This window comes from Lolium perenne, chromosome 2 (assembly GCF_019359855.2).
Source record: "Lolium perenne isolate Kyuss_39 chromosome 2, Kyuss_2.0, whole genome shotgun sequence".
NCBI classification, from domain to species: domain Eukaryota; kingdom Viridiplantae; phylum Streptophyta; class Magnoliopsida; order Poales; family Poaceae; genus Lolium; species Lolium perenne.
In genome coordinates, this window is record NC_067245.2 from 55,499,414 (window position 1) to 55,526,097 (window position 26,684).

General features: G+C 44.6%; 2 protein-coding genes across 3 annotated transcripts; one reads left to right on the plus strand and one right to left on the minus strand.

Moving 5' to 3' along the window:
* The first annotated feature begins 1,205 nt into the window (after nt 1-1,205).
* On the plus strand, nt 1,206-6,779 carry LOC127328594 (uncharacterized). 2 transcript variants are annotated; one of them, XM_071826018.1, is made up of 11 exons: nt 1,206-1,571; nt 1,924-1,968; nt 2,116-2,235; nt 2,545-2,690; nt 2,811-2,958; nt 3,383-3,466; nt 3,572-3,687; nt 4,055-4,113; nt 4,209-4,299; nt 4,390-6,004; nt 6,229-6,779. In XM_071826018.1, the coding sequence occupies exons 4-9, from the start codon at nt 2,610-2,612 to the stop codon at nt 4,240-4,242; spliced, it is 522 nt and encodes a 173-aa protein (XP_071682119.1). In that variant the 5' UTR covers nt 1,206-1,571; nt 1,924-1,968; nt 2,116-2,235; nt 2,545-2,609; the 3' UTR covers nt 4,243-4,299; nt 4,390-6,004; nt 6,229-6,779. The 2 variants fall into 2 exon arrangements, with proteins under 2 accessions (XP_071682119.1, XP_071682118.1); XM_071826017.1 differs by having other exon boundaries at nt 4,390-6,779.
* Nucleotides 6,780-14,736: 7,957 nt separating this feature from the next.
* Nucleotides 14,737-15,551, minus strand: LOC127330022 (dirigent protein 7-like). Its single transcript, XM_051356388.2, has one exon. The coding sequence runs from the start codon at nt 15,470-15,472 to the stop codon at nt 14,921-14,923; it is 552 nt and encodes a 183-aa protein (XP_051212348.1). The 5' UTR covers nt 15,473-15,551; the 3' UTR covers nt 14,737-14,920.
* Between the last annotated feature and the right edge of the window lie 11,133 nt (nt 15,552-26,684).

The following is a 26,684-nucleotide window of genomic DNA, read 5'->3' on the forward strand; positions in this document are numbered from 1 at the left end:
TGCGGGCACGAACACAGGCGGCAATGGAGAAGAACGACGACAAGGCAAGCCCATCGCTCGTCCCACCGACGGCTAGTAGATTACGGTCTTATTTGAAGTTCAAGTTTCATTAAATTTAAATTCAAATCACTTTTGTATAAAACATGCGTATAAATTCGTATGAATTTCGTTTTTTAAATGTTTTTACATTTAATTTTTTTAAGGCTACCGTGGAGGGCGTGAGTGTGAAAACATCATCACCAAATGAAGAATGATGTGCTACGGCACCACCAACGCCCGTGCTGGCGTCAGTGGAAGCTTGGCAGGCATAGCTGAGACCTGAGAAACAAGAAGCCAACATGTCGTCCGACTTTCGCTCCAACAGATGTGATGCAACGTGCGTCTGCTTTGCCTTTCTCCTTCCCCAAGCACAAGGATGTTGGCCGGCTGGTTGTGCTGGTCAGCCTTGCACGCACGGCCTACATTGCTTTGCTGTTGGGCTTCGACAGAAGGCAGTGACAGAATTACTTCTATAAATGTTCCTAGACTACCCGGCCAGGGAGATGGTCTCCAGGGGGCAGTCTTCGTTGGCCGTTCGATCCACTCTGAACTGCCCCACTTTCTACTCCAGCCGTTAGATTCAGTCATTTCTTTCTTCACTCGTTCAGCTTGTAAGTGAGTCCATGACATGTGGGGTTGAATACGTGTCTGGTCCAGCGGTCGGAGGCAGCCACGCGCTATCGCGAGCGTCACCATCATTTTCCTGTACGGTGAAAACCTAGATCGGTGAAAACCACTTCCCCAATCCCCGCATCCTCTCATCCTCCCCAATCCCTGCATCCTCTCCTCCTCCCCAATCGGCCGCCCCCTCTTCCCTCGCCCACCAATCGCTCGGCGGATGGGGTCCCCGGGAAGCTCGTCGTGAAGCAGCAGGAGGTTGAGGTCGAGCAAGCAGCGGCGGTGCTGGTCGCGCGGCGCGGACGCGTAGGAGGAGGCGCGCCTGGCCGAGGACGGGCGGGAGGAGGCGGCGCGACAGCGGGTGGCGGACGCGGTCCCCGGGAGCTTCTCGTGACGCAGCAGGAGGTTGAGGTCGAGGCAGCGATGGTGGTGCTGGCCGCGACGGACGCGAAGGAGGAGGCGCGCTCGGCTGAGGTCCGGCAGAGAGGCGGCGCGGCGGCGGACGGGGTTCCCGGGAGCTCCTCGCTATGGCCGCAGAGGCCGGTGTGCCGCCGGCAGGCGACGGTCACGGCCGGTCGCGGGTGTCGCCGCGTGGATGCCGTGTCAGTCGTCGCCGCCGCGGCTCCTCCAGGTGACAGTCGGCCGCGTCCGTCGTCGTGCGATGAGGAGGTGGGCGGGCGCTGCTTCGGGTCGACGCCGCCGTCGCGGCTCCTCCACACCATGGCCGACGTATGCTCGGCGGCGGCCTCCGACGAAACCCTAGCACCCTTTCGTGGGCGGTGACCACGACCAGGCCGGCGAGCCTCATGCGAGGAGCGCGCCTAGCGGTTGGACGGCGGCGGCCTCTGCGGAGATCGGAGCCGAGGGGATCCCCACTCTCCCTCGTTCATATCCTCGGCGCCGGCTTCCTTGAGGTACGTTTCAGCCTCCGATTCTCTCGTGTGCCGCGTCCTCTTCTCCCCACATGAACAACAGCTGTAGATGGCTGCTCAGATCAAGCGCTGAAGGCGTCCATCGTCATCGTCCTGGTCGATGACTGAATAAGATACTTTCGTTTAGTAGCGATGACTGAATATTGCCTTCTACACCTATTTTAGTTGTAAATGAGCTCAGACATGGCTCTTCTTCTAGGGGTACCGTTTTATGCTATTTTATATAAACCTTGGTACCATGATATTAATTGTTTCGTTGTTCATTGGAAGTTCTTTACCCTGAGATTATAATATGCTCGTAATCCAAGCATCCTTTAATTTCTGTTGTTTTCAGATGAGGTTGAGGATCATTCAGCATATGCATTTCACGGGCATACATGTACGACCTCATTGAACAAACTAACTTACGATGTCTTGTGGCTATGATTATATGTTTGCACCAATAAGTTTGATACACCATGTCCCGGAGTACCTTTGCACTGGAAAACACTTATATTAACAGCTGATCTTGATATGTTGGGTACAGATGAGGTATTTGCTGCTGCGTGCAGTCCTGTAGACGCATCGCTTGTTGTTTCTGGAGGTAAAGATGACAGAGGTTTTCTTTGGAGGATTGGATCTGCAGAGGATGTTCAAGAGCTGTCTGGTATTGTCGACTCATCTTCTTAGTCTAATTGGGAATTCCTTAGTCGACTTTTTCTATGTCAATGTTACCCGGACTATCTCTATGCTTCGTCACTATTACAATATTAGTTCTTAAATGTGTGTATTCTATTTATTTTATCTAAAACTCCAAAAGTATTATAGATATATTGCAGCAAGTCTTTTTCATTATTTTTTGTTTGGGAATATCTTCATCTTTATGTTCGTGTTGCATCAATTTATATACCTTAATTGTTTTGATGGATGCCTAGATTTTTGTATGAAGCTTACATAATATCTGTTACCGATACAGGACATAGGGATACTGTCTGCACTGTGGATTTCAGTTCAGATGGAAAATTGGTGGCTTGTGGAGGTATGGATGGACAGATAAATGTATGGAATACAGCTACACGAACACTTCAGGGAACCCTTGAGAGCTCTGAATCAGGCTTTGAGGTGAGATGATGCTGTGGTCACTTTCATCCATTTAGTTGAACATATTCCATAACTCCTTGTTTCGTGCTCTTAAGCTGTATCTAGGTACTCGTTTATTAATTACATGTTATGGTTTTGTAGTGGCTTAAATGGCATCCGCGATGTCACTTGATAATTGCCGGATCAGAAGACTGTAATATATGGGTGTGGAATGCCGACCACAATGCCTTTCCGAGTATATTTGCTGGCCACAGTAGCACAGTGACATGTGGTGACTTTACCCCTGATGGTAGTGAGCTCTTCTTTTGTTTAGTTATATATGTATGTTAAAGGATCAGGCTGCCTCTTAATATGGTATACAATACATCACCCCAATGTGGACTTTATTGAGTCCTGTTCTTTGGAATGCCTCACATGCAATTTTTCACCTGTATGTAGCAATTTTTTTGGTTATCAATTCAGAGCTTCTTCATTATCAATTCATATTTCAGAGAAACATATGGATCATGGTACTTATATTTCTGCTACTAAGTTGTGTTCTAAGTTAATTTCAGTGAAACTAGAAGTTGATGATAAAAATAATAAAGGGAAAATAGCAGAATGGCTTCTGTGATGCTTTAACATCTTATATCTTTTTCACCTGTTTACTTTAGAAGTTTAGATCCCAGATGTATCATACCCATTTTAGCTAATTCAGGTGTTTTTGTATGAAGGTAAGCTTATTTGTAGCGGATCAGATGATGCAACATTGAGGATATGGGACCTTGAAAGTGCACAATGCAGACATGTTGTTCGGTGTAAATTACTGTCTATGTTGTAATTACCATATGTTCATATGGTTGTTTTTGTGTATTCTCTGTCAACCCTGAACTTCATTGTCCAATCTTTTTACCTCAATCTAGGTCATGGCTATCACACTCAAGGATTGACATGTTTAGCTATTACATGGGACTCCCAGTCCATTGTTAGTGGCTCTCAGGACAATTCCGTGTGCATTGTGAATATAAACTCAGGCCAGGTGGGTGTATGTCATGATTTTGCACTATTAATTTAGCAAAAAGGTCGATGAATCACTCCCATCCATGCTGAATGAGCTTTGTATCCTTCTCTTCCAAGTTGGCTTATAATATTAAGTATTTGATGCAGTGTGTGGTTCTAACTATTGTTTGCATGGTAGATCATGTAAAAATAATATAATTATGGATTTCCTTATTTTTGCTTGTAGGGATTTCTGCAGTTTTGTTTGTAAGATATACTGCAAGATTTGTTTTCTTAGGAAAGTCGCATGTACTCTGTTGATAGTTTTTAAACTTTGGAACATGTGCCATGGAAGGTAAGATAAGCTCTAATTTGTGTGTAACAAGTGTTGTTGGTTCTTTTTGCAGGTTGTTGGTTCATTAGTGGGCCACACTAACTCGGTCGAGTGCATGGGCATCTCACCAAGGTACTTTTTCGTGATACATTTCTTGGATTGTTGGACTCTGTATGGTAACATTGCCTTCATATTGACCTAGCTAACCATGCCCCTGTTTTCTGCAGGTATAACTGGGTGGCCACAGGGAGCATTGATTAGACTCTCATTATCTGGGACCTCACTCATCAAGCGATTCGATCCACTTGCGAGCATGATGTGGGTGTAGAAATCAATGGACCTTTTCTATTTCTCTTGTATTTTCATGGCATCATGAACTTACTGCTGGTGGTGGTGTTTGATAAGCAGGAGGGTGTGACGTGCCTGGCGTGGCTGGGTTCGTCGAAGTATGTAGCATCAGGATGCGTCGATGGCATGGTGCTCATCTGGGACAGCCTCTCTGGTGAGTTGGCTCGTGTGTTCAGCGGGCACCGCGAAGCCGTGCAGTCTCTGGCCATCTCCGCGGACGGCAACTCCCTCATCTCTGTCTCCTCTGATAAGTCTGCCCGCGTTTTTGACATTTCCATGTTCAAGTAAAGATATATGTATCAGCAAGCCAAGCAAGACTGGCTTCCTCAGCTTGGATGGTCAGGATATGTACTTGTATGGGAGTGGGACCTCTGAACTTGGAACTGGCCTTTGAGATGTAGTCAGCAGTGCAAGCCTGCGATGCTCTTACGCTCTTTATTGATCTCTGCCGCTGAAGAATGATCCTTAGTTTCATTAGCTATATTGATGTCTTCTTTTTGAGGGTATGTTTGGAGCTTGCGTCAAATTTTATTTCTATTTGCTGTTGTCTTTGGATTTCTGTTTCTATTTTCAGCAAAATTGCGAATCTTTGTGCTCTTTGCTTAGCTTCCGGTCTAAGCTCTCATAGCTGCACTGCCTTCTGGCATTGAAATGTCTGGTACATCACAAGCTATATTTGAGCTCTTGACATAAGTGCATTAGTCTCTCGTGAATAGAGTCAAGCTTTGTGTCTGCCTTCTTGTGTTACTATTGTTCAAATGTAGGCATGAGTTGCCATACTTGATAAGGAAGAGAATATATGAAGCTAGGCCAAAGCTAGGGTGAATTTTTTTATTTCTCTGGTTGAACTTTCCTGGCTTATTTGGCTCGGTATTGTGATCTTTAGGGAAAAATAGAATTTTTTTCAGAAATGTTGCTGATCAAGCATGTTGTCTGAATCGTATTTTCTTACTTGCCTTGCTTCTATTTAGTGAGTGATTTTTCTTGATTGAGTTATCTATTTATGTATTGATTCAAGTCTTCTGGGAAAATTTAGTGCCATATTTAGTACTAAAAAACGGCCATCATGCCATCATTATGCCATTATGATTTGGTTAGGGTCGTACGCCTGTCTCCTTTTTGTTTGATGTTAACTTGGTTGTGATTTAATGGATTGTCTTTAAGGAATGTGATGAGGCGCTGAAATGATTTTTGGACTATACATTTCATTATGAGAATAGTAGTCAGGTACTGCAGACAGGCAAGTTGTACATTTGCCACCATGATAAGTCAGGTGTTTTGTCGTTTAAGGCTGAATTTTTGGCGAATGTGACAGTCTTGGTGAACTGGAGCAAGTAGCAGTACCAGATGTGGTACTTATGCTTCAGTTTTTTTTTTTTACATTTCAATACCAGGTTTACATCCTCTAGAAATGTACTTTTATTTAAGATGTTGCTTGCATTCAGCTACTTTCATGCTTGGATTTCCATTTGGGTATTTATTCGGATAGTGTCCTTTTTGTGCCCTTCGTTCACTTTTCCATGATAGGCTGGAAAGTGACTTGCATGAATCCTTCTATAGGATTGATGGTGATGTTTCGATGTGGTGATTCTCGCTGGGTATTATTGATTCTATCATTCAAGAAATCAAGGTAGTCACTTGTCTGATGTGTTTGCAGACGTTGTTTGTACATAAGGTAATGTCTACACGGTCTCCTCCTTTTCTAAGTGCCTCTGTTGCAATGGTTCTGCCTCTCCTAATTACCAATGTGTATGCAATTTGCTGCTGATTTGCAGTATTTCATTCTCTGTGCCTTTCTTTTCTTTCGCGTATCTCATTAGTTTCGGATATGGCAGTCAATTTCTTATCTTCAGTGTTGGTACACTATACTTATTCTTTGTCCTTTTCTATGATTACCAGGCCCTTTTCTGCTGCTCCTTGTATCGACTGACGCTGATAGTCAGTGTGCCTTATCAGTACATCGTTGAGTTAATCAACCGGGCTAATCGCCTTGACGTAAGCTTCTTCACTGGACATGTGGGTCGCTGATAGTTAGTGTGCCTTATCTGTACATCGTCGAGTTAATGAACCAGGCTAATCGCCTTGACGTAAGCTTCTTCACTGGACCTGCGGGTTCCGTGCTACGTTCTCAAGCTGATGTGATTCTTTTGCTATCTGTCTCCACATTGCCACGTAACTATATTGAACTATATTGTCTGCTGTAGTATCAACCTCATGTGCTAGCTGAGTAAATACCTATGTAGAGGCTATTTTGTGTAGGCGGCATTTCGAAAGACATGCTTTTGTAAGTAAATCCTCTGGCCGGTAGAGGAGATTAATATGACCATCTCTTGGCAAGGTCTTATGGCCAAGCTATGGGCTAAAACTTTATGTACCAGTATGCATGGTATAGACTATTGCCCAGACCTGAACTTTTATCTACTTCTATGAATGGCACGGATTATTGCCCACGACTGTTTGTTTTTGCTGATGTATTTTACATATGTTTGCTTCAATGCTATAGCTGGTTTTTTAGTGACCATTATTTCATATACACCCTGAAGGAACATTCATTCAATGTATTAGCTATCATTGGTCTGAGAACAATAATAATATACCCTGGCCGATACCTTCCGTTCTTCCGGCATGGGCATGTGGTTGCTTCAAACAAAACCATAGTTAGTATGATCAATGCTTCAGTGCTGCGCACCCTGGTTACTTAGGACACTGGCTTATTTGAGGGGCAGTTCCAGCAAACACTCTGTCTCTGATAGGTGCAATTTGGTGTGTCAATCTACTATAACTGATGTCAATAAGATGAATCAACTGAGTTAGGTTGATTGAATTTCACATGAAACGGGAACTGTTTGCCGGGCATCTCTCTGCATGTTTATCTCTCTGCTGAAGTAAATTAGGAAAATTTTCACATTAGGTTGCTTATTTGATCATTCATATCTAAATATCAATGTGCTTCTTGTATCACATATCGGCCGAGACATTATACCCATTTTGAACTATATGATCAGGTTGAAATAATTAATGAAATGCCTGAGGATAAGATCGTTACAGTATACAGATGTGGTCCTTTAGTCGACCTTTGCCATGGCCTGCATATTCCAAATACTTCTTTTATTAAAGGTTTTGATAGCCTCAAAGTATTTTCCTTTTGTTATGCATTTAGCTCCATGTTCTCTTGATGAGATTAGTAATTCAGATTTGATATTCCGTGTAATTATTAGGCTTTGACATCAGTTATTGTAGTTCTTGTTGATTTACGCCTCCATAAACTGATTGTGTTGAAATTTAATCAAAAAATGTATGAGGTTTGATGTCAAAGATTTTACAGCTAACATGATGGTTTTATTCAGCATGGTTGTTGATCTAGGAATGAAAAATAAAATTTTACTCCGTACATGAATGTAGGCTTGGAGATCAATTAAGAAGCTTGGCATTTTCAGGATTTAAGAAGCTTCTTAAATTTTGATTACTTTGATGGCTATCTGCTAAAATTAATGTGTAAATGTCTTAACATCTCTAAGGTTACCATCGAGATTGATGTCATCGGTACTCCTCCACAAGCCTTGCTGCTACCATCAAGCCTTGGTTAGCTGAGTTTTTCGCTTAACATTTACTGCATTATTTGTTACCTTTCTTCTTACTTTGTTGGTTGAGTCAGTCCTTTCTTTGTGCGTGGTTAGTAAAAACTGTATGCCGCTCATTTGTTGTGTATGTAGTTTGACAATGTAAGCAATTTTTTAAGTACAGTTTAAATTTGCACTTCAAAATTACTAAACCGAGTTGTATGGCTAAAACATGAAAGAGCTTGTGCGTAAAATGGTGTGTTCTGGAGCAGTATTTTAGATTCTTATAATATATGTATGTTCAATTGAAGCATATGGTTTAGTTTCTTCATAGAAGCCTGAATCATGCTCAGGTTGCAGCGACTCAGATGTAGGTAAGGAATTTGTATGTAGTTAAATTGATATGACTGGTTTACTATCATTATGTTTGATCATTCCTGGACAAATATATGTTCGCTATTGTACTGATGCAAAATGCTTTCTTTGGCAATTCACTCATTTTTAATATCCCCAGATTCTTTCAATTTAGCTTCAGTTTGATCGGCAAATCATCTATTTCTATCAGGAAGCTTTCTGGGATCAAATAAATTATGGGTTCCCTTGATATTAAAATAAAGTCTATATGTGAGTGATTTTCATCTAGAACCCATGTTTTCACTCGATTTTGCAGTATGCAAGTCACTGTATGTGTATTGCCTTGTTTAGCATGGAAGTCACATAATTGAAAATAGCTCTTCTGATGTAGAAAATAAAATGAATCCACAGACTGAACTCATTAAGGTATTACATGGGATAACTGTATGTTTTCTGAAATTCTCTTTCGGTTCTGTTTGCCCAAGTTGACAAGTAGCAATCTTGATGAAACACCGCATTTTTATTTCATAAAAGTCGATGGTATGGTTTTGCACTTGCTAAATAAATCTGTGTCGCTATCTATTACCTTGGTACACATACCGCATTTTTATTTCATAAAAGTCGATGGTATGGTTTTGCACTTGCTAAATAAATCTGCGTCGCTATCTATTACCTTGGTACACATATCGGCATGTTTTCAGGTGCATGTATCAGTCTTGGTCTATGAGGAGATGCGTGATATTTATGATGATGTGCTGGTGGCGACCTCGATCTTGAGCCACCACACCTGGCTTCTACCACCATGCAGTTATCTTACTGCATTTAACTATATGCATTTTTCGTGGCGTTGTTTTTTCTTTTCCTGAACCTTTAGATATACCGATGCAAGGCTGTAGAGAGAGTATACTTTCGTGGGGAGCTGCCACCCCTTGTTGGCAGTGTAAACTTGGCCTTCTTTGGCTCTCTTCTGTGAGATTGTACACATTTCCATGGTGTGTTATCGAAAAAAATTACTGCAGCATCTCGATGTAATGGTGTGTCTTCGAAGAAACTAAAGCAGTTAAATTACGACCTATTTCTTATAATAATTAAATATTGTAAACTTATGGTTTAAATTTTGATTTGATTCTATCATTTGCGCGATAGCGCAACCGGTCATCTAGTCCTAGATAGCTTCATCTGCCGTGCGCACGTGCGCATTTGACCTGCCGAACTGAACGGCGTTCTCTGCCTTTTTGACATGAGAGGGCATGAAAACCATGTTAATCTGAACAAGTTGCAATCGACTCATAATTCTGCCACTTGGGCGGGTCTCCTCGAACGTCATGATTTGATGGGGGATTGTCGGTGGTGTTTTTTTATTTTTGAATTTTTTTTTCCTCGGTGGTGTTCATGATCCGGAGACCTGCGGAGCAATCGGAATTTTTCCTGTGATATTGCCTTACTTTTGTATCACGTGGGTATCATCATTTTTTGAGAAACACACTATAAACTCATACGCTCGCACATGTAGAAATACATTAATTTTATGAATTCACACACAGCACCCTACATATATGAGCACATTCGAGAGACTGCCTCTAGAAACTGATTTGCCGAGTTTTAAGATTAACGAAGTTACCACAGGTGTCTTGTTGTCGGTGAAAACATCGCCTCCCACTAAAAGAATATTCTATCTTGTTATATTATGATCCAAATTTATAATAATGCTAACTTCTGACGAGCGGTGCGAGACCCGTCGCCAGAGGCTTGGTACGGATCGTCAGGGCCGCTTATTTATACCAATTGTATAAGTCAGTTTGGAAATTTGCATCCCGTACATCGAGTTCGTGTGCGCCACCATAAATTAGAAACATATCCTTTAGACTTTTGCGTGAGACATCTCTAGACTCATCAATGAAAGCAAGAAAAACACAACTAGCCTACTTCTTTGAGAACACAACTCATTTATAAGACGCAAAACTACTATGTCAGTTGATCATTTCAGATTGCACGCGACACACCTGACTGACAATTGTTCAGGCATCCATCTTCACGAACAGGTTTACCTCGTACACGACGGACTCCAGGGCCGGGTTCGACACGGCGTTCATGACGCAGTACCCGCGCGCCATCCTGAAGGCGCCGGTGCCGCCCACCACGGCGCGCTCGAAGGCGCTCTCAAAACTCTGGACCGTGCCTAGCATGGCCAGCGTGCTCCCGCCGTGCTCCCCGGCCGTGAACACGAAGGTGATCGCCGACTGCATGCCCGGCGGGCTCACAAGCCCCGCGAAGGCGACGATGCCCTGGAACCTTCCCACCAGCGACGAGTTGCTCGGATCTGGGCCGTCGCGCAGCTCGTCGTCGAGCACTGCGACCATCCCGAACGTTGTGTTGCCGCCCCAGCCCTGACGGGGCGGCACCGCCGCAAACACCGTGTCGTTCGGGCCCCTAGAGGTCTCGTGCATGTATAGGTGGATGTGCGTGAGCCCATGGTGGCCGTCGCCGAACCTGGCCGCGCGGTGGCCGGAGCCCGTGGTGGCCGTCGACGTGGCCAGCAGGAGGACGAGGGCAAGCAGCGTCGAGGAGGCAGTCATGGCGATCAGACGAATGTACGCGAAGGTGTTGAAGGGCTCGGAGCTGCGGAGATTTATGGATCGAAATTGCTCGATGTTTATTCTAGTATATAGACCTACGGGACGACATTGCCTGATCGGTACAGCAGCGCAATCCTGCATATGGCCAAGGCCAACTGTACGAGAACATGCATCGGTACCACTAATTGGAAACTAACTTGCAATGCTAGCTTAAAGAATGTAAGAATGATCACACGATGTTACCACCTGCAGGCACCACACACCAATAACGCTAGATCTACCGACTGGGCATATGCATGTTAGGAGGCTCTACGGAGTGATGCGTTGTGAGTGGGTTGGTTGAGTTTTCTGTCCTCGATGAAAAATGGGAACTTGACATGCATCATACATTTTCCACAAGCATGATTTATGCCATATTACTTGATTTTATTTGGTATTTTTATTTTCTTGTTCATCAGGGTCCACATGGACCAAGTGTCCACCAAACCGGCGTCGTTTTTTTTCACACTATTTAGTGTTTAAAACAACACATTAAAACCCAATAAAAAGCTTCAACACATTAATCTATACATGTAAATATAGTTGTTAGTTGTGAACCGCAGTGACCCAACATTTCCAATATAGCGGTGCTTGAATAATCTTCAAAGAGGATTTACAAGTACCAAACATCACATATTGTTTGATATAAATCACTTGATCAATATTCATAAGAACAACACAATATATCTGTAAATTCTTTACATGCATATAATGGTATAATTACAAATTATTCAAGGACTAATTCTTGTTTGTCACATCTAAGGAAAAATACAAAATGGTAATAATAACAATTTTTATAAGTCCATTTCCCCATACGTTCATATTTTTCATAATAATTTAGTTGTAGAAATGTGTAAATCCTACGAGGGTCCCATATAATCCTACATGGAAAGTTGACAAATTCAAGCTTCAACCCAAGTTTATGCCGTTTTCCATGGTGAAAAAATCAAAAAAGAAGAAAAATTGAAAATAAAGTCAATAGAGGGCCCTAGTTGGAAGAAGCCCGTCGTGTAGAAAGGATAATAAGGCTTAATCCACCATCTACCATTGGTTTTTAAGGGTATCCTATAAACCAACAATGGCCTTAATATCCATCATATATCTACCCCTCAAGGGTATCCTCAATAGTCTATAAAAGGCCTCTCATGGACATATAACTCACTCACTCTAACTTGAAATAGAATTTAAGGGGGAGGCTCATAAGGGACCCATGAAGAGCTTGAGAGGAAGGGTAGGATCCGAGGGATTGGACCTTTGCGACTTGAAATAAAATTTAAGGGGGAGGCTCATAAGGGACATATAACTCACTCACTCTCACTTAAAATAAAATTGCACATGAGCTACATCGGAAAACACTAAATGGAGGAATATTACAGATTGACTTCGATAAGACTTGTGGCAAAGTCAAATGGTATTTCCTTCACCAAACAATCGGAATGATAGGTTTTTCTGATGAGTGACGCGCTCTAATGCGTACTTTTGTATTTTGGGATGATTTTGGCCATCAAAGTCAATGATGACATTGGAAAGATACTTCGAAACAGAAAAAATAATTAAACAATGTGATCTATTATCATTCATGCTCTTTAATATAGTGGTCGATATGTTAGCCATAATTATATAGCGCGCAATTTTTTTGGCCAAATTGAAGTAGTCGTCCCACGCCGAGTGGGTGGTGGACTATCTATTCTTTAATATGCCGACGACACGATTCTCGTTATGAATCATTTCCTTAAAAATGCGATAAATCTGAAATTAATATTATCAGCTTTCAAGTAGCTCTCAAGTCTCAAAATAGATTTCCACAAAAGCAAATTATTTTGCTTCGTCGATGTCCAACACGAAGCTACCCTTTATGCTGAGCTATTTGGCTGCGGGCAAGGACAGTTTTTTATCAGATATGTTGGTACTCGGATACATTATCGAAAGCTCACAAATGCTGAATGGAAACATGTCGGGAAAAAGTTACAAAAATGATTAAGTGGTTGGGAAGGAAAAATTACTATCTCTAGGAGAAAGATTGGTTGTCATAAATCAGTACTAAGTAACATGGTATTGTATGTAATTTCCTTCTTCCACTTACCCAAAAAAGTTTACAGCGATTGAATTATTTCCGATCAAGAATTTTTTGGCAAGAAGGTAGTGAGAAAATGAAATATCGACTGGCTACTTAGTTTATCACTGTAGAGATCAAAGAGGTCTTCAGATTTATGACTGATTTATGACGTTGAGATTAAGAATAGAGCTTTTCTAGTCTAGAAAAATAATTGTTTAAGCTTCCCACCAAAAATAGGGTGTGGCAAGCCGTTCTAAAAAACGATCCTGAACTCCCCTGTTCGGCCCACCACGGCGGGGTCCACCGTCGCGCCGAAGTCGGATTGGTACTTGCCCTGCAGGCTGCATCGTCAGCGTGCTCCCGCGGCGCTCACCGGCCGTAAACACAAGTGTGACGGTGGACAGGTAGGCCAGGTCCGTGCCGATGAAAGAAGGCCTGGAACCGGCGCACGAGCCTTGACTACCGGTGCGGGCCGGCACGCAGCTCGTCGTCCAACACGCCGAGCTCCCCGAAGTCCCGAATGTGGCGTTGCTGCCCAGCGGGGACGCCACCGTGGAGTTGGCGCCATCGAATTTCTCATGGATGTAGAGGCGGAGGCGGGTCGGCCTGCCATTACCGCCGCTGGCCGCGAGGACGGCGGATATCCCTGCCGAAGCCAACGCCGAGATCTTGCCCAGGATGAGGGTGGCTGCAGGCTTCCGCAGGCCCGCTAAGCCGCGCCGCGAAAAAAACGCTTCGTGGCCTCGCGGACCACCTGCGAATAATGAGTGGCCTTTGCGGGCAGGTCCTGTATCTTTTTCTAGGCCCGTTGGCTGGCCCGCACACAGCTTTCATCTCCAACTCGACGACATCCTCGCTCATCCCCACCCGCGCCGCCGGCGGCTTCGCTCGCCGTCATCCCCTTCCCTCTCCAGCCCGCTCCTCCCCGTCGTCCTCGAAGACAACTTGACCAACAAATCGAGCGTCCTAGGATCCAGTCTGTTTCCCCCAGCTCATATCTTCTTGTCGTTGGTCGTCTCGGAGCAGGAGGCCCAGCAGCGTGCGCCGGGCGGAGGGGCTACCGCCGCCCGCGGAGCAGCCGCAGGAGCAGGAGGGGAACGCAGCCCAGCCGAGGGTCGTCACGGCTGAGGTCATGTGGAAGGGGCCGAGGGCGTCCGGCCTGAGCTCGCTGCGGCGTGCAGTGCGTCTCAACCGCACCCGGGAGGAAGAGCTGGCCCCTGCCCCAGATGCCGCCGCCGACGCCGGCGAGGTTGGAGGCGTGGTGGCATGGGAGAAAAAGTTTGAGAGCGTCGTGACTCTGGCTGCCGCGTCGCACCGGGAGGCAGCGGCGTTCTAGTTGTAGTTATTTATGGTAACCCTACTATTTTAGTGTTGTACCCCCTCCATGACATAATATAGTGCGCATTGGTTTCCGCACAAGTCAAACTACATTAAATTTGACTAAGTTTGTTGATCAAGTTATATATCTACAATACCTAATCTATATCATATTAAAATATTTATGGTGATTGCGATGGTATTGATTTAAGATTCTAAACTTTGATATTTTTTGTGATAAATTTGGTCATATTTCACCCGGTTTGACTTCAAAAAAATCTTATAGACACTATATTTTGACATAGAGGGAGTTCATAATTTGCTTAACATTGTCTACAATTTGTAGTTACTTAGAGCAAAGTATATTCTAGTCGTAGTTGTTCAGAGTAACCTTATGTATGTACTACGTATAACATTGCGGGGCTCCATGAAAATTTATCGCCTGGCAACTTATGAATTCGGTCGCACGCTGTTTTGCGCCTCATAAAATTCGAAGATGAAAAGGGGATAGAACAGGGGTGCACATTTTTATAGTTTTGGAAATTTCAGAGAGCAGAAAAATGCAGTAAAAGAGAACTTGGGGGTCAACAAGTGCAGAGACAACTGTGATTGGATCGCCGGCTGACGCAAACCCCACTCACCAGAAAAATCGACTGACCCACGTCGTGCATGATAGTGCATCCAAGAAGTTAGAGGTAGCTCGGGTCGCAGGGGAGCACGTAGAAGTCGATCTCGGAGACGGCGCTGTTGGGCGACGTGAGGCCGAGGAGCTTGAGCAGGTAGTACCCGCGCGCCATCCTGAACTTGCCGCTGCCGCCGACGACGCTGCGCTCAGCCGTGCCCTGGAAGCCGATCATGGGCCCCTCCAGGGACAGCTTGCTCCCGTTGTACTCCCCGGCGATGAACAGAATGGAGGCGACCGACATGCGGCCCTCCAGAGCCGGGCCCTCCGCCACCCCCGTGGCGACGATGATGCCCTGGTACCGCGCCACGAGCGGCGAGTCCCTGCTGCGGCCGGTGCGGAGCTCGTTGTCGAACACGCCCACCGAACCGAACGTAGCGTTGGCGCCGAAGGGGGACGGCAGCATGGCGCCCTCCGTGGCGTTCTCCCCCGAGAACGTCTCGTGCATGTACAGGTGGATGTGCTTCAGCTTCTCCCCGCCGCCGAGGCCAGCGACGCCGGGCGCCGACGAGGTTGCTACCGCTAGGAGGACGAGGAGCAGCGAGGGTATCGGCGACATGGTTAGTTGCTGTTAATCCGCTCGTGGCGCTGCCGCCTGCCTTTGTAGAACGCGGAACCAACCGACGTGCGCCCCGCTCCGACTTCCCCGGTTGCAAACGTCCAGCTATCTCCGATCATCCGCTCCATAAAGAAATTGGAGGATAAGAGCCAGCCAAGCAGGCTGGCGGGCGGGCGACCAGGAGAACAAATAATGCATTAATCAAAGGGGCTTCCAGCGAGATCTGATCGAAGATATGAACGAGCAGCTCAATTTCAAGATCATTTGACTTCTAGAGATATTGAGTTCTACCATGGCGCGATGTTTCGCGCGCCGGCTCGGTGGGAAGCTCAACTTTGCAAATTTGTGGAGGAGATTGTTACTGCCTTATTCAAAAATAAGTATCTTATTTTTATTTAGATATGATTTTTTTTTGAGAACCCGCATCAGAGTGCGTATCATTGTATTAAGCTGACAAGAAACGCCATAGAATGGCTACAACACCACACATGCATTTCGGTTTACAACACACTCCTCAACAACGACAAGCTCACCTTGCCCAACCTCAACCCAAGAATGGCGAGAAGGCGGGGCACAGACTCTCCAGACCGCGTCACAACTAACACCCAACACTCACCACAACACGACCAACAACCAAAGTTGTCTAGACCAACGAACCACTACATGCGCCTAGAAGATGAAGCGAGTGAGTGGTTGGGTGTGACCGAACTTGGGAATGAGCCAACTAGAGAGTGTTGGCGATGGCGTACATTGCGCCCTGAAGACTCACACCTAATGCCCGGGAGACTCACATCTAGGTTAAAAACGTTGTGATATTATTTTTAAATGGAGAAAGTACTATTGTATCCTCCTCGTATCAGCCGTGAGAAAATGGGTTATTGAAGGCTTTCTTCCGGTCAAATAGGTGCAAAAGTCTACATAATACTAGCTTGCAGCTGAGAGTTATTTTTAAACATTGCGCGTGAGAGAGTGACATAGGCATCCCAAATGGGCTTGCCGAAGATAGTACCCGGGGTTTACTGAATGCCCATTACCCGAAGAATAAGAAGATTCGGGAGCCCAAGATATTATTAAGGAAGACTAGAGTTGTAATAGGAAGTGTTATTTGTAATCTTACGAGATGAGTTAGAAACCTTTCCGGACTCTGTAACTTGTACGGCACGAATCCCTCGGCTCCGCCTCCTATATAAGGGGGAGTCGAGGGACGCAGAAATTATCGAATCATTGTTTACAAACCCTAGTTTCATAATCGTCGAGTACTTTTCGGCTGAAACCTTCGAGATCTACTTGCCCTCTACTTCCAACTAAACCCTAGTCTACAATCCGTAGGCATTGACAAGTTAATACCTTGTCAATTGGCGCCGTCTGTGGGAACTAGAGGCGTCAAGGATCTGGTCTCGATGGCACGTTCAAGATCGTCGACTTCACCGACCGTAAAATCATCGACTTCGTCAACCGCAAGCAACGCAATGGATCGAGGTAAACAGATCGCTACTGGTCCTGTTGATTTTGTTCCTCACCCGCCCTCCCGTTTGGATGCATATGCGTATCTGGAGGAACCTATGGAGATGACGTTCGGAAGGTTTCACTTTCGCGTCGAGAAAGAGGGATCGTATCGTGTCGAAATTCTGATTTCGTCGGGATCGTCGGCGGTAGATTTCGATTTTTCAAGTTATACATCGTCAACCGAATCAGGAGAGGGAGAAACTTCGTAGTCACGCTTCATCAGCACCAGGGCGAGAGAAAAACTCGCCAAAATCTTCAGCGACATGTCGTTTGAGTCATCTGCGGACTCATATATAAGCGATGGCTCAAGCAGCGTCGACAGCTACAACTTCATCGACAAATCTACTACAGTGGGCAAGGTCTTCGCCAATCTTAACGATGGTGTCACCAAACCCAACATAGATCTGAATACAAAGTATCATCAGATTTATGTCATCGGAGAGCCAAGCCATGACCAAGAAGAAACATCTGAGGCTTTCGACGATTTGGGAAATCCATACGTTGATCCCTCTGATTTGCGACGAGGTCTAGGCAATAAATATATCGGGCCACAGCCACGAGACAGAGTTCGACTCCCACAAGCAGCATGGGATAGAGCCGCGAGAGCTATGGATGGCTCAGAACCAATGGCTACCACAGCCACACCAGAAGAATTACAAGCATATCAATATAGGCTCGCACGAGCTGCAAGAGAATTGGAAAAACAGACAGCTGAGCTAAACAGAAGAAAGGAGGCAGCCTCTGCATCCAGCAGGCGAAGAGCAGAGCTGAGTCGACAATCTAGAACTTCGGGCGATAGTCACAGGGAGGCTCGAAATAGAGCAAGATCGAGGTTACAACACGTACCTGAAGGAGAAAGAGAGCACTTGGTCCAAAACCTCGACATGTCTTTTATGTCAATAGACACGAGAGGGAACATCATCCCTAAGACACCAGAGGCTGGGTATATGGCGACACAAGCTTTTATCCTCGCATCTAAACCACCTCCAGGAGATCCAAGGGAAACACTATACAACATGGCGATAGCAGGAGTTGGAGCCATGGGGACGGCGTTTGTATCAACACCTCCCGAAGGAACGGCAAGGCAAAATAGTCCACGATCTGCGGCAGCAGCAGCAGCAGCTCCCGAAGGACCAAGTGGAGCAAGGGACACGGCAGCACAAGCAAGGGTCGACAGAGCGCGACAGAGCAGAAGGGAACATCGGCAATCCCCAGAGTTAAACGACGAGGATATGTGCGGCTTGCCGTGTTTCACGAGAAGAGTGCGGAAAACTCGAGTCCCTTCGGGATTCAAGTTACCTGATAATTTCAAAAAATTCGACGGCCTTCAAGATCCAGAGGATTGGCTAGTTGATTATCTCGAGACGGTGAAGCTCACAGGAGGAACCAGGGCAACAGCCATGCAAAGCATCCAGGTGCATTTGAGTGGAGCCGCACGATCTTGGATAAAGAAACTTCCTCCAGGATCTATCGACAGCTGGGAAAGCTTCGAGGATGTGTTCGTCAAGAACTTCAGGTCCACGTGCAAGAAACCTGCGTCGTTAGAGGAGTTGAGAGCGTGCCGACAAAAGCCAGACGAGCCAATGAGAAAATATATCCAAAGGTGGAACATCATCAAAAACTCGGCAGAAAATATATCTGACGAGAGAGCGATAGATGCGTTTGTCGCAGGGATCAGGCGTGGAGATTTTGTCGAGGATTTGGGGAGGACCAATCCAAAGACAGTATCTGCTTTAATGGAAATAGCAAACAGATGGGCAGATGGAGAAGATGTTGTTCACAACAAACGGCATAGGTCGCCAGAGGAAGATCGCAGTCGAAACTATCAAGCAAGGCGACGATTTCCTCGGCAGTACCCGAGCTATGATGCTCCAGGACAAATTTCGGCAGGCTTCCGAGCAAACACCGGAGGAAACAACAGAGAAGATTATCAGAGAAGCAATGAGCAGCGAGGCGACAATAGAGAAGATTCTCAAAATAATAGGCAAAATAGTGGGCCGAGGTTCCCGAGGCCTTTCGTGTCTCCTGAAGAGATGATGAATGGGCCATGTCAGATGCACTTTTTCCTCGACAGCAACGGAAAAAGACAGTCAGGACATCTGCAGAAAGATTGTCGCAATTTTCAGGCAATGTTAAGGTGGGCAGAGCATGCTAATGCTCGGGCAGCACAGAGAAATCCTCGAGAACCTAGGAGTGAGATTCACTTACCACCCCCTCCCGCGATTACGGAAGACAATCGACACCAACTCAGAATAGCGGCAGCACCTCCACCACCGCCTTACGTTGATCCTAACTCTAACGGAGCGGTCTCGATGATTCAGAAGGGAAGGCCATCCAATAGGGCTCAGAAAGTAATCTCGCGACAGGTGTTCATGGCAGAAAAAATGCCTCCACCAACAGTCGAGTATCTTAATTGGTCAGGGCAAGACATCGGCTTCACCATAGCAGATCACCCGCAGTAAGTTCCTCGACCAGGGCAGTCAGCACTTATTTTACCAGCAGTCATTAAGGGATTTGACGTCTCTCGAGTGTTCATAGATGGCGGCAGCAGCTTAAACCTTATGTATGCAGATACATTGAGGAAGATGAACATATCCCTAGCAAACCTGAAGCCAACAGACAAGAGGTTCCATGGTATCACACCGGAGAAACCAAGTTATTGATGGCGTGTAACTCACACGTTCGTTGGGAACCCCAAGAGGAAGGTATGATGCGCACAGCAGCAAGTTTTCCCTCAGAAAGAAACCAAGGTTTATCGAACCAGGAGGAGCCAAGAAGCACGTTGAAGGTTGATGGCGACGGGATGTAGTGCGGTGCAACACCAGGGATTCCGGCGCCAACGTGGAACCTGCACAACACAACCAAAGTACTTTGCCCCAACGAAACAGTGAGGTTGTCAATCTCACTAGCTTGCTGTAACAAAGGATTAACCGTATTGTGTGGAAGATGATTGTTTGCAGAAAACAGTAGAACAAGTATTGCAGTAGATTGTATTTCAGTATAGAGAATTGGACCGGGGTCCACAGTTCACTAGAGGTGTCTCTCCCATAAGATAAACAGCATGTTGGGTGAACAAATTACAGTTGGGCAATTGACAAATAAAGAGGGCATGACCATGCACATACATATTATGATGAGTATAGTGAGATTTAATTGGGCATTACGACAAAGTACATAGACCGCCATCCAACTGCATCTATGCCTAAAAAGTCCACCTTCAGGTTATCATCCGAACCCCCTCCAGTATTAAGTTGCAAAGCAACAGACAATTGCATTAAGTATGGTGCGTAATGTAATCAACAACTACATCCTTAGACATAGCATCAATGTTTTATCCCTAGTGGCAACAGCACAACACAACCTTAGAACTTTCTCACATCGTCCCGGTGTCAATGCAGGCATGAACCCACTATCGAGCATAAATACTCCCTCTTGGAGTTACAAGCATCTACTTGGCCAGAGCATCTACTAGTAACGGAGAGCATGCAAGATCATAAACAACACATAGACATAACTTTGATAATCAACATAACAAGTATTCTCTATTCATCGGATCCCAACAAACGCAACATATAGAATTACAGATAGATGATCTTGATCATGTTAGGCAGCTCACAAGATCCGACAATGAAGCACAATGGGGAGAAGACAACCATCTAGCTACTGCTATGGACCCATAGTCCAGGGGTAGACTACTCACACATCACTCCGGAGGCGACCATGGCGGCGTAGAGTCCTCCGGGAGATGATTCCCCTCTCCGGCAGCGTGCCGGAGGCGATCTCCTGGATCCCCCGAGATGGGATCGGCGGCGGCGGCGTCTCTGGAAGGTTTTCCGTATCGTGGCTCTCGGTGATCGGGGGTTTCGCAACGGAGGCTTTAAGTAGGCGGAAGGGCAGGTCAGGAGGCGGCACGAGGGCCCCACACCACAGGGCCGCGCGGCCAAGGGGGGGCCGCGCCGCCCTAGGGTGTGGCCCCCTCGTGGCCCCTCTTCGTCTCCTCTTCGGACTTCTGGAAGCTTCGTGGCAAAATAGGACCCTGGGCGTTGATTTCGTCCAATTCCGAGAATATTTCGTTACTAGGATTTCTGAAACCAAAAACAGCAGAACAAAGAATCGGCACTTCGGCATCTTGTTAATAGGTTAGTTCCAGAAAATGCACGAATATGACATAAAGTGTGCATAAAACATGTAGATAACATCAATAATGTGGCATGGAACATAAGAAATTATCGATACGTTGGAGACGTATCAGCATCCCTGCTTAGTTACGCTCGTCCAGCAGTAAAACGATAACACAGATAATTTCTGGAGTGACATGCCATCATAACCTTGATCATACTATTTGTAAAGCATATGTAGTGAATGCAGCGATCAAAACAATGTATATGACATGAGTAAACAAGTGAATCATAAAGCAAAGACTTTTCATGAATAGCACTTCAAGACAAGCATCAATAAGTCTTGCATAAGAGTTAACTCATAAAGCAATAATTCAAAGTAAAAGCATTGAAGCAACACAAAGGAAGATTAAGTTTCAGCGGTTGCTTTCAACTCATAACACGTATATCTCATGGATATTGTCAACATAGAGTAATATAATAAATGCAATAAGCAAATATGTAGGAATCAATGCACAGTTCACACAAGTGTTTGCTTCTTGAGGTGGAGAGAAATAGGTGAACTGACTCAACATTGAAAGTAAAAGAATGGTCCTCCATAGAGGAAAAGCATCGATTGCTATATTTGTGCTAGAGCTTTGATTTTGAAAACATGAAACAATTTTGTCAACGGTAGTAATAAAGCATATGTATCATGTAAATTATATCTTACAAGTTGCAAGCCTCATGCATAGTGTACTAATAGTGCCCGCACCTTGTCCTAATTAGCTTGGACTACCGGATCATCACAATGCACATGTTTTAACCAAGTGTCACAAAGGGGTACCTCTATGCCACCTGTACAAAGGTCTAAGGAGAAAGCTCGCATTGGATTTCTCGCTATTGATTATTCTCAACTTAGACATCCATACCGGGACAACATAGACAACAGATAATGGACTCCTCTTTTATGCATAAGCATGTAACAACAATTAATAATTTTCTCATATGAGATTGAGGATATTTGTCCAAAACTGAAACTTCCACCATGGATCATGGCTTTAGTTAGCGGCCCAATGTTCTTCTCTAACAATATGCATGCTTAACCATAAGGTGGTAGATCTCTCTTACTTCAGACAAGACGAACATGCATAGCAACTCACATGAAATTCAACAAAGAGTAGTTGATGGCGTCCCCAGTGAACATGATTATCGCACAACAAGCAACTTAATAAGAGATAAAGTGCATAATTACATATTCAATACCACAATAGTTTTTAAGCTATTTGTCCCATGAGCTATATATTGCAAAGGTGAATGATGGAATTTTAAAGGTAGCACTCAAGCAATTTACTTTGGAATGGCGGAAAATACCATGTAGTAGGTAGGTATGGTGGACACAAATGGCATAGTGGTTGGCTCAAGTATTTTGGATGCATGAGAAGTATTCCCTCTCGATACAAGATTTAGGCTAGCAAGGCTTATTTGAAACAAACACAAGGATGAACCGGTGCAGCAAAACTCACATAAAAGACATATTGAAAACATTATAAGACTCTACACCGTCTTCCTTGTTGTTCAAACTCAATACTAGAAATTATCTAGACCTTAGAGAAACCAAATATGCAAACCAAATTTTAGCATGCTCTATGTATTTCTTCATTAATGGGTGCAAAGCATATGATGCAAGAGCTTAAACATGAGCACAACAATTGCCAAGTATCACATTACCCAAGACATTAATAGCAATTACTACATGTATCATTTTCCAATTCCAACCATATAACAATTTAACGAAGAAGAAACTTCGCCATGAATACTATAAGTAGAAGCTAAGGACATACTTGTCCATATGCTACAGCGGATCGTGTCTCTCTCCCATAAAGTGAATGCTAGGATCCATTTTATTCAAACAAAACAAAAAACAAAAACAAACCGACGCTCCAAGCAAAGCACATAAGATGTGATGGAATAAAAATATAGTTTCAGGGGAGGAACCTGATAATGTTGTCGATGAAGAAGGGGATGCCTTGGGCATCCCCAAGCTTAGACGCTTGAGTCTTCTTGATATATGCAGGGGTGAACCACCGGGGCATCCCCAAGCTTAGAGCTTTCACTCTCCTTGATCATGTTGCATCATACTCCTCTCTTGATCCTTGAAAACTTCCTCCACACCAAACTTAGAACAACTCATTAGAGGGTTAGTGACAATAAAAATTAACATGTTCAGAGGTGACACAATCATTCTTAACACTTCTGGACATTGCATAAAGCTACTGGACATTAATGGATCAAAGAAATTCATCCAACATAGCAAAAGAGGCAATGCGAAATAAAAGGCAGAATCTGTCAAAACAGAACAGTCCCGTAAAGATTGATTTTATTAGGCCACCAGACTTGCTCAAATGAAAATGCTCAAATTGAATGAAAGTTGCGTACATATCTGAGGATCATGCACGTAAATTGGCTTAATTTTCTGAGCTACCTACAGGGAGGTAGACCCAGATTTGTGACAGCAAAGAAATCTGGAACTGCGCAGTAATCCAAATCTAGTATGAACTTTTCTATCAACGACTTTACTTGGCACAACAAAACACTAAACTAAGATAAGGAGAGGTTGCTACAGTAGTAAACAACTTCCAAGACACAAAATAAAAACAAAGTACTGTAGGTAAAAACATGGGTTGTCTCCCATAAGCGCTTTTCTTTAACGCCTTTCAGCTAGGCGCAGAAAGTGTGTATCAAGTATTATCGAAGGGTGGTGCATTCTCAGCGGGGTGTGGAGTTTTCTCAACCAGGCATAGTATATTAGATACATAAGTTTTAGCATCTCCCTTTTCATTAGTCTTAGGCGTGCTACTCTCATCAAACAAATTTTCAGGAACAAGCCAAGCATAGTTATTTTCTAGTGCATCATTCACAGCTAAGAGTTTACATGGTATTGGTGCCTTGATCTCCCCTCCATCATTAATATTATTAGTGTACTTTATTCTATCCATATCCATCTTTTCAAAGAGACTAACAAAATTGGTGTAAGAACCAAGCATATTAAATTTAGCAAAGACCTTTCTAGCCTCTCTCGCTATACCACCAAATTCTCTAAGAAGGGTTTCTAAAACAAAATCTTTCTTTTCCCCTTCTTCCATATCACCAAGTGTGAGAAACATGTGTTGGATTATAGGATTGAGATTAACAAATTTAGTTTCCAACATGCGAACTAAAGCAGCAGCAGCAATTTCGTAGGTAGGGGCAAGGTCTACCAAGTGCCTATCCTCAAAATCGTCAACGGTACTAACATGGTTAAAGAATTCTTCTATATTACTTCTCCCAATTATAGACCCACGTCCTACCGGTATGTCTTTCGTGGTAAAATTAAAAGGAAACATGATGAAATAAGTAAAGTAAATGCAAGTAACTAATTTTTTTGTGTTTTTGATATAGCAAACAAGATAGCAAATAAAGTAAAACTAGCAACTAATTTTTTTGCATTTTGATTTAGTGCAGCAAACAAAGTAGTAAATAAAACTAAGCAAGACAAAAACAAAGTAAAGAGATTGAGAAGTGGAGACTCCCCTTGCAGCGTGTCTTGATCTCCCCGGCAACGGCGCCAGGAAAAGAGCTTGATGGCGTGTAACTCACACGTTCGTTGGGAACCCCAAGAGGAAGGTATGATGCGCACAGCAGCAAGTTTTCCCTCAGAAGAAACCAAGGTTTATCGAACCAGGAGGAGCCAAGAAGCACGTTGAAGGTTGATGGCGGCGGGATGTAGTGCGGCGCAACACCAGGGATTCCGGCGCCAACGTGGAACCTGCACAACACAACCAAAGTACTTTGCCCCAACGAAACAGTGAGGTTGTCAATCTCACTGGCTTGCTGTAACAAAGGATTAACCGTATTGTGTGGAAGATGATTGTTTGCAGAAAACAGTAGAACAAGTATTGCAAAGAGATTGTATTTCAGTATAGAGAATTGGACCGGGGTCCACAGTTCACTAGAGGTGTCTCTCCCATAAGATAAACAGCATGTTGGGTGAACAAATTACAGTTGGGCAATTGACAAATAAAGAGGGCATGACCATGCACATACATATTATGATGAGTATAGTGAGATTTAATTGGGCATTACGACAAAGTACATAGACCGCCATCCAACTGCATCTATGCCTAAAAAGTCCACCTTCAGGTTATCATCCGAACCCCCTCCAGTATTAAGTTGCAAAGCAACAGACAATTGCATTAAGTATGGTGCGTAATGTAATCAACAACTACATCCTTAGACATAGCATCAATGTTTTATCCCTAGTGGCAACAAAGACAACACAACCTTAGAACTTTCGTCACATCGTCCTGTGTCAATGCAGGCATGAACCCACTATCGAGCATAAATACTCCCTCTTGGAGTTACAAGCATCTACTTGGCCAGAGCATCTACTAGTAACGGAGAGCATGCAAGATCATAAACAACACATAGACATAACTTTGATAATCAACATAACAAGTATTCTCTATTCATCGGATCCCAACAAACGCAACATATAGAATTACAGATAGATGATCTTGATCATGTTAGGCAGCTCACAAGATCCGACAATGAAGCACAATGGGGAGAAGACAACCATCTAGCTACTGCTATGGACCCATAGTCCAGGGGTAGACTACTCACACATCACTCCGGAGGCGACCATGGCGGCGTAGAGTCCTCCGGGAGATGATTCCCCTCTCCGGCAGCGTGCCGGAGGCGATCTCCTGGATCCTCCGAGATGGGATCGGCGGCGGCGGCGTCTCTGGAAGGTTTTCCGTATCGTGGCTCTCGGTACTGGGGGTTTCGCAACGGAGGCTTTAAGTAGGCGGAAGGGCAGGTCAGGAGGCGGCACGAGGGCCCCACACCATAGGGCCGCGCGGCCAAGGGGGGGCCGCGCCGCCCTAGGGTGTGGCCCCCTCGTGGCCCCTCTTCGTCTCCTCTTCGGACTTCTGGAAGCTTCGTGGCAAAATAGGACCCTGGGCGTTGATTTCGTCAAATTCCGAGAATATTTCGTTACTAGGATTTCTGAAACCAAAAACAGCAGAAAACAGCAACTGGCACTTCGGCATTCTTGTTAATAGGTTAGTTCCAGAAAATGCACGAATATGACATAAAGTGTGCATAAAACATGTAGATAACATCAATAATGTGGCATGGAACATAAGAAATTATCGATACGTTGGAGACGTATCAGTTATCCACTGGGAAAGATTAATCTCGACGTTCAGTTTGGAACCCGAGAGAATTATAGAATCGAGAAGCTGGAGTTTGAAGTTGTGGATTTTCCGTCGCAGTATCACGCTCTGTTGGGACGACCAGCATATGCAAGATTTATGGCGGTACCACATTATACATACCTGTTGTGGAGGATGCCTGGACCTAAGGGACCAATCACAGTCAAAGGAAGCTTCGCCTTAGCCGATAAGTGCGATAAGGATTTTCATCGGATATCAGAAACTTTCGGGATGCAAGCTGAGTATTTGGCGTCAAGGAGTATGACTGACTACGACGTGCTGCCAGACATTGGAAGGCCAAATAAAGAATCAACTTTCAATACTGAGAAAAATTCTAAGAAGGTGCAGATTCAC

Excerpts from the sequence above, each read along its gene's own strand:
- LOC127328594 (XM_071826017.1), top strand. The coding sequence starts at position 2,610 with ATGGATGGACAGATAAATGTATGGAATACAGCTACACGAACACTTCAG. Across the intron at positions 2,959-3,382 it reads TGGTGACTTTACCCCTGATG|GTAAGCTTATTTGTAGCGGA; the intron begins GTAGTGAGCTCT and ends TTTTGTATGAAG. Across the intron at positions 3,467-3,571 it reads ATGCAGACATGTTGTTCGGT|GTCATGGCTATCACACTCAA; the intron begins GTAAATTACTGT and ends ACCTCAATCTAG.
- LOC127330022 (XM_051356388.2), bottom strand. The coding sequence starts at position 15,472 with ATGTCGCCGATACCCTCGCTGCTCCTCGTCCTCCTAGCGGTAGCAACC.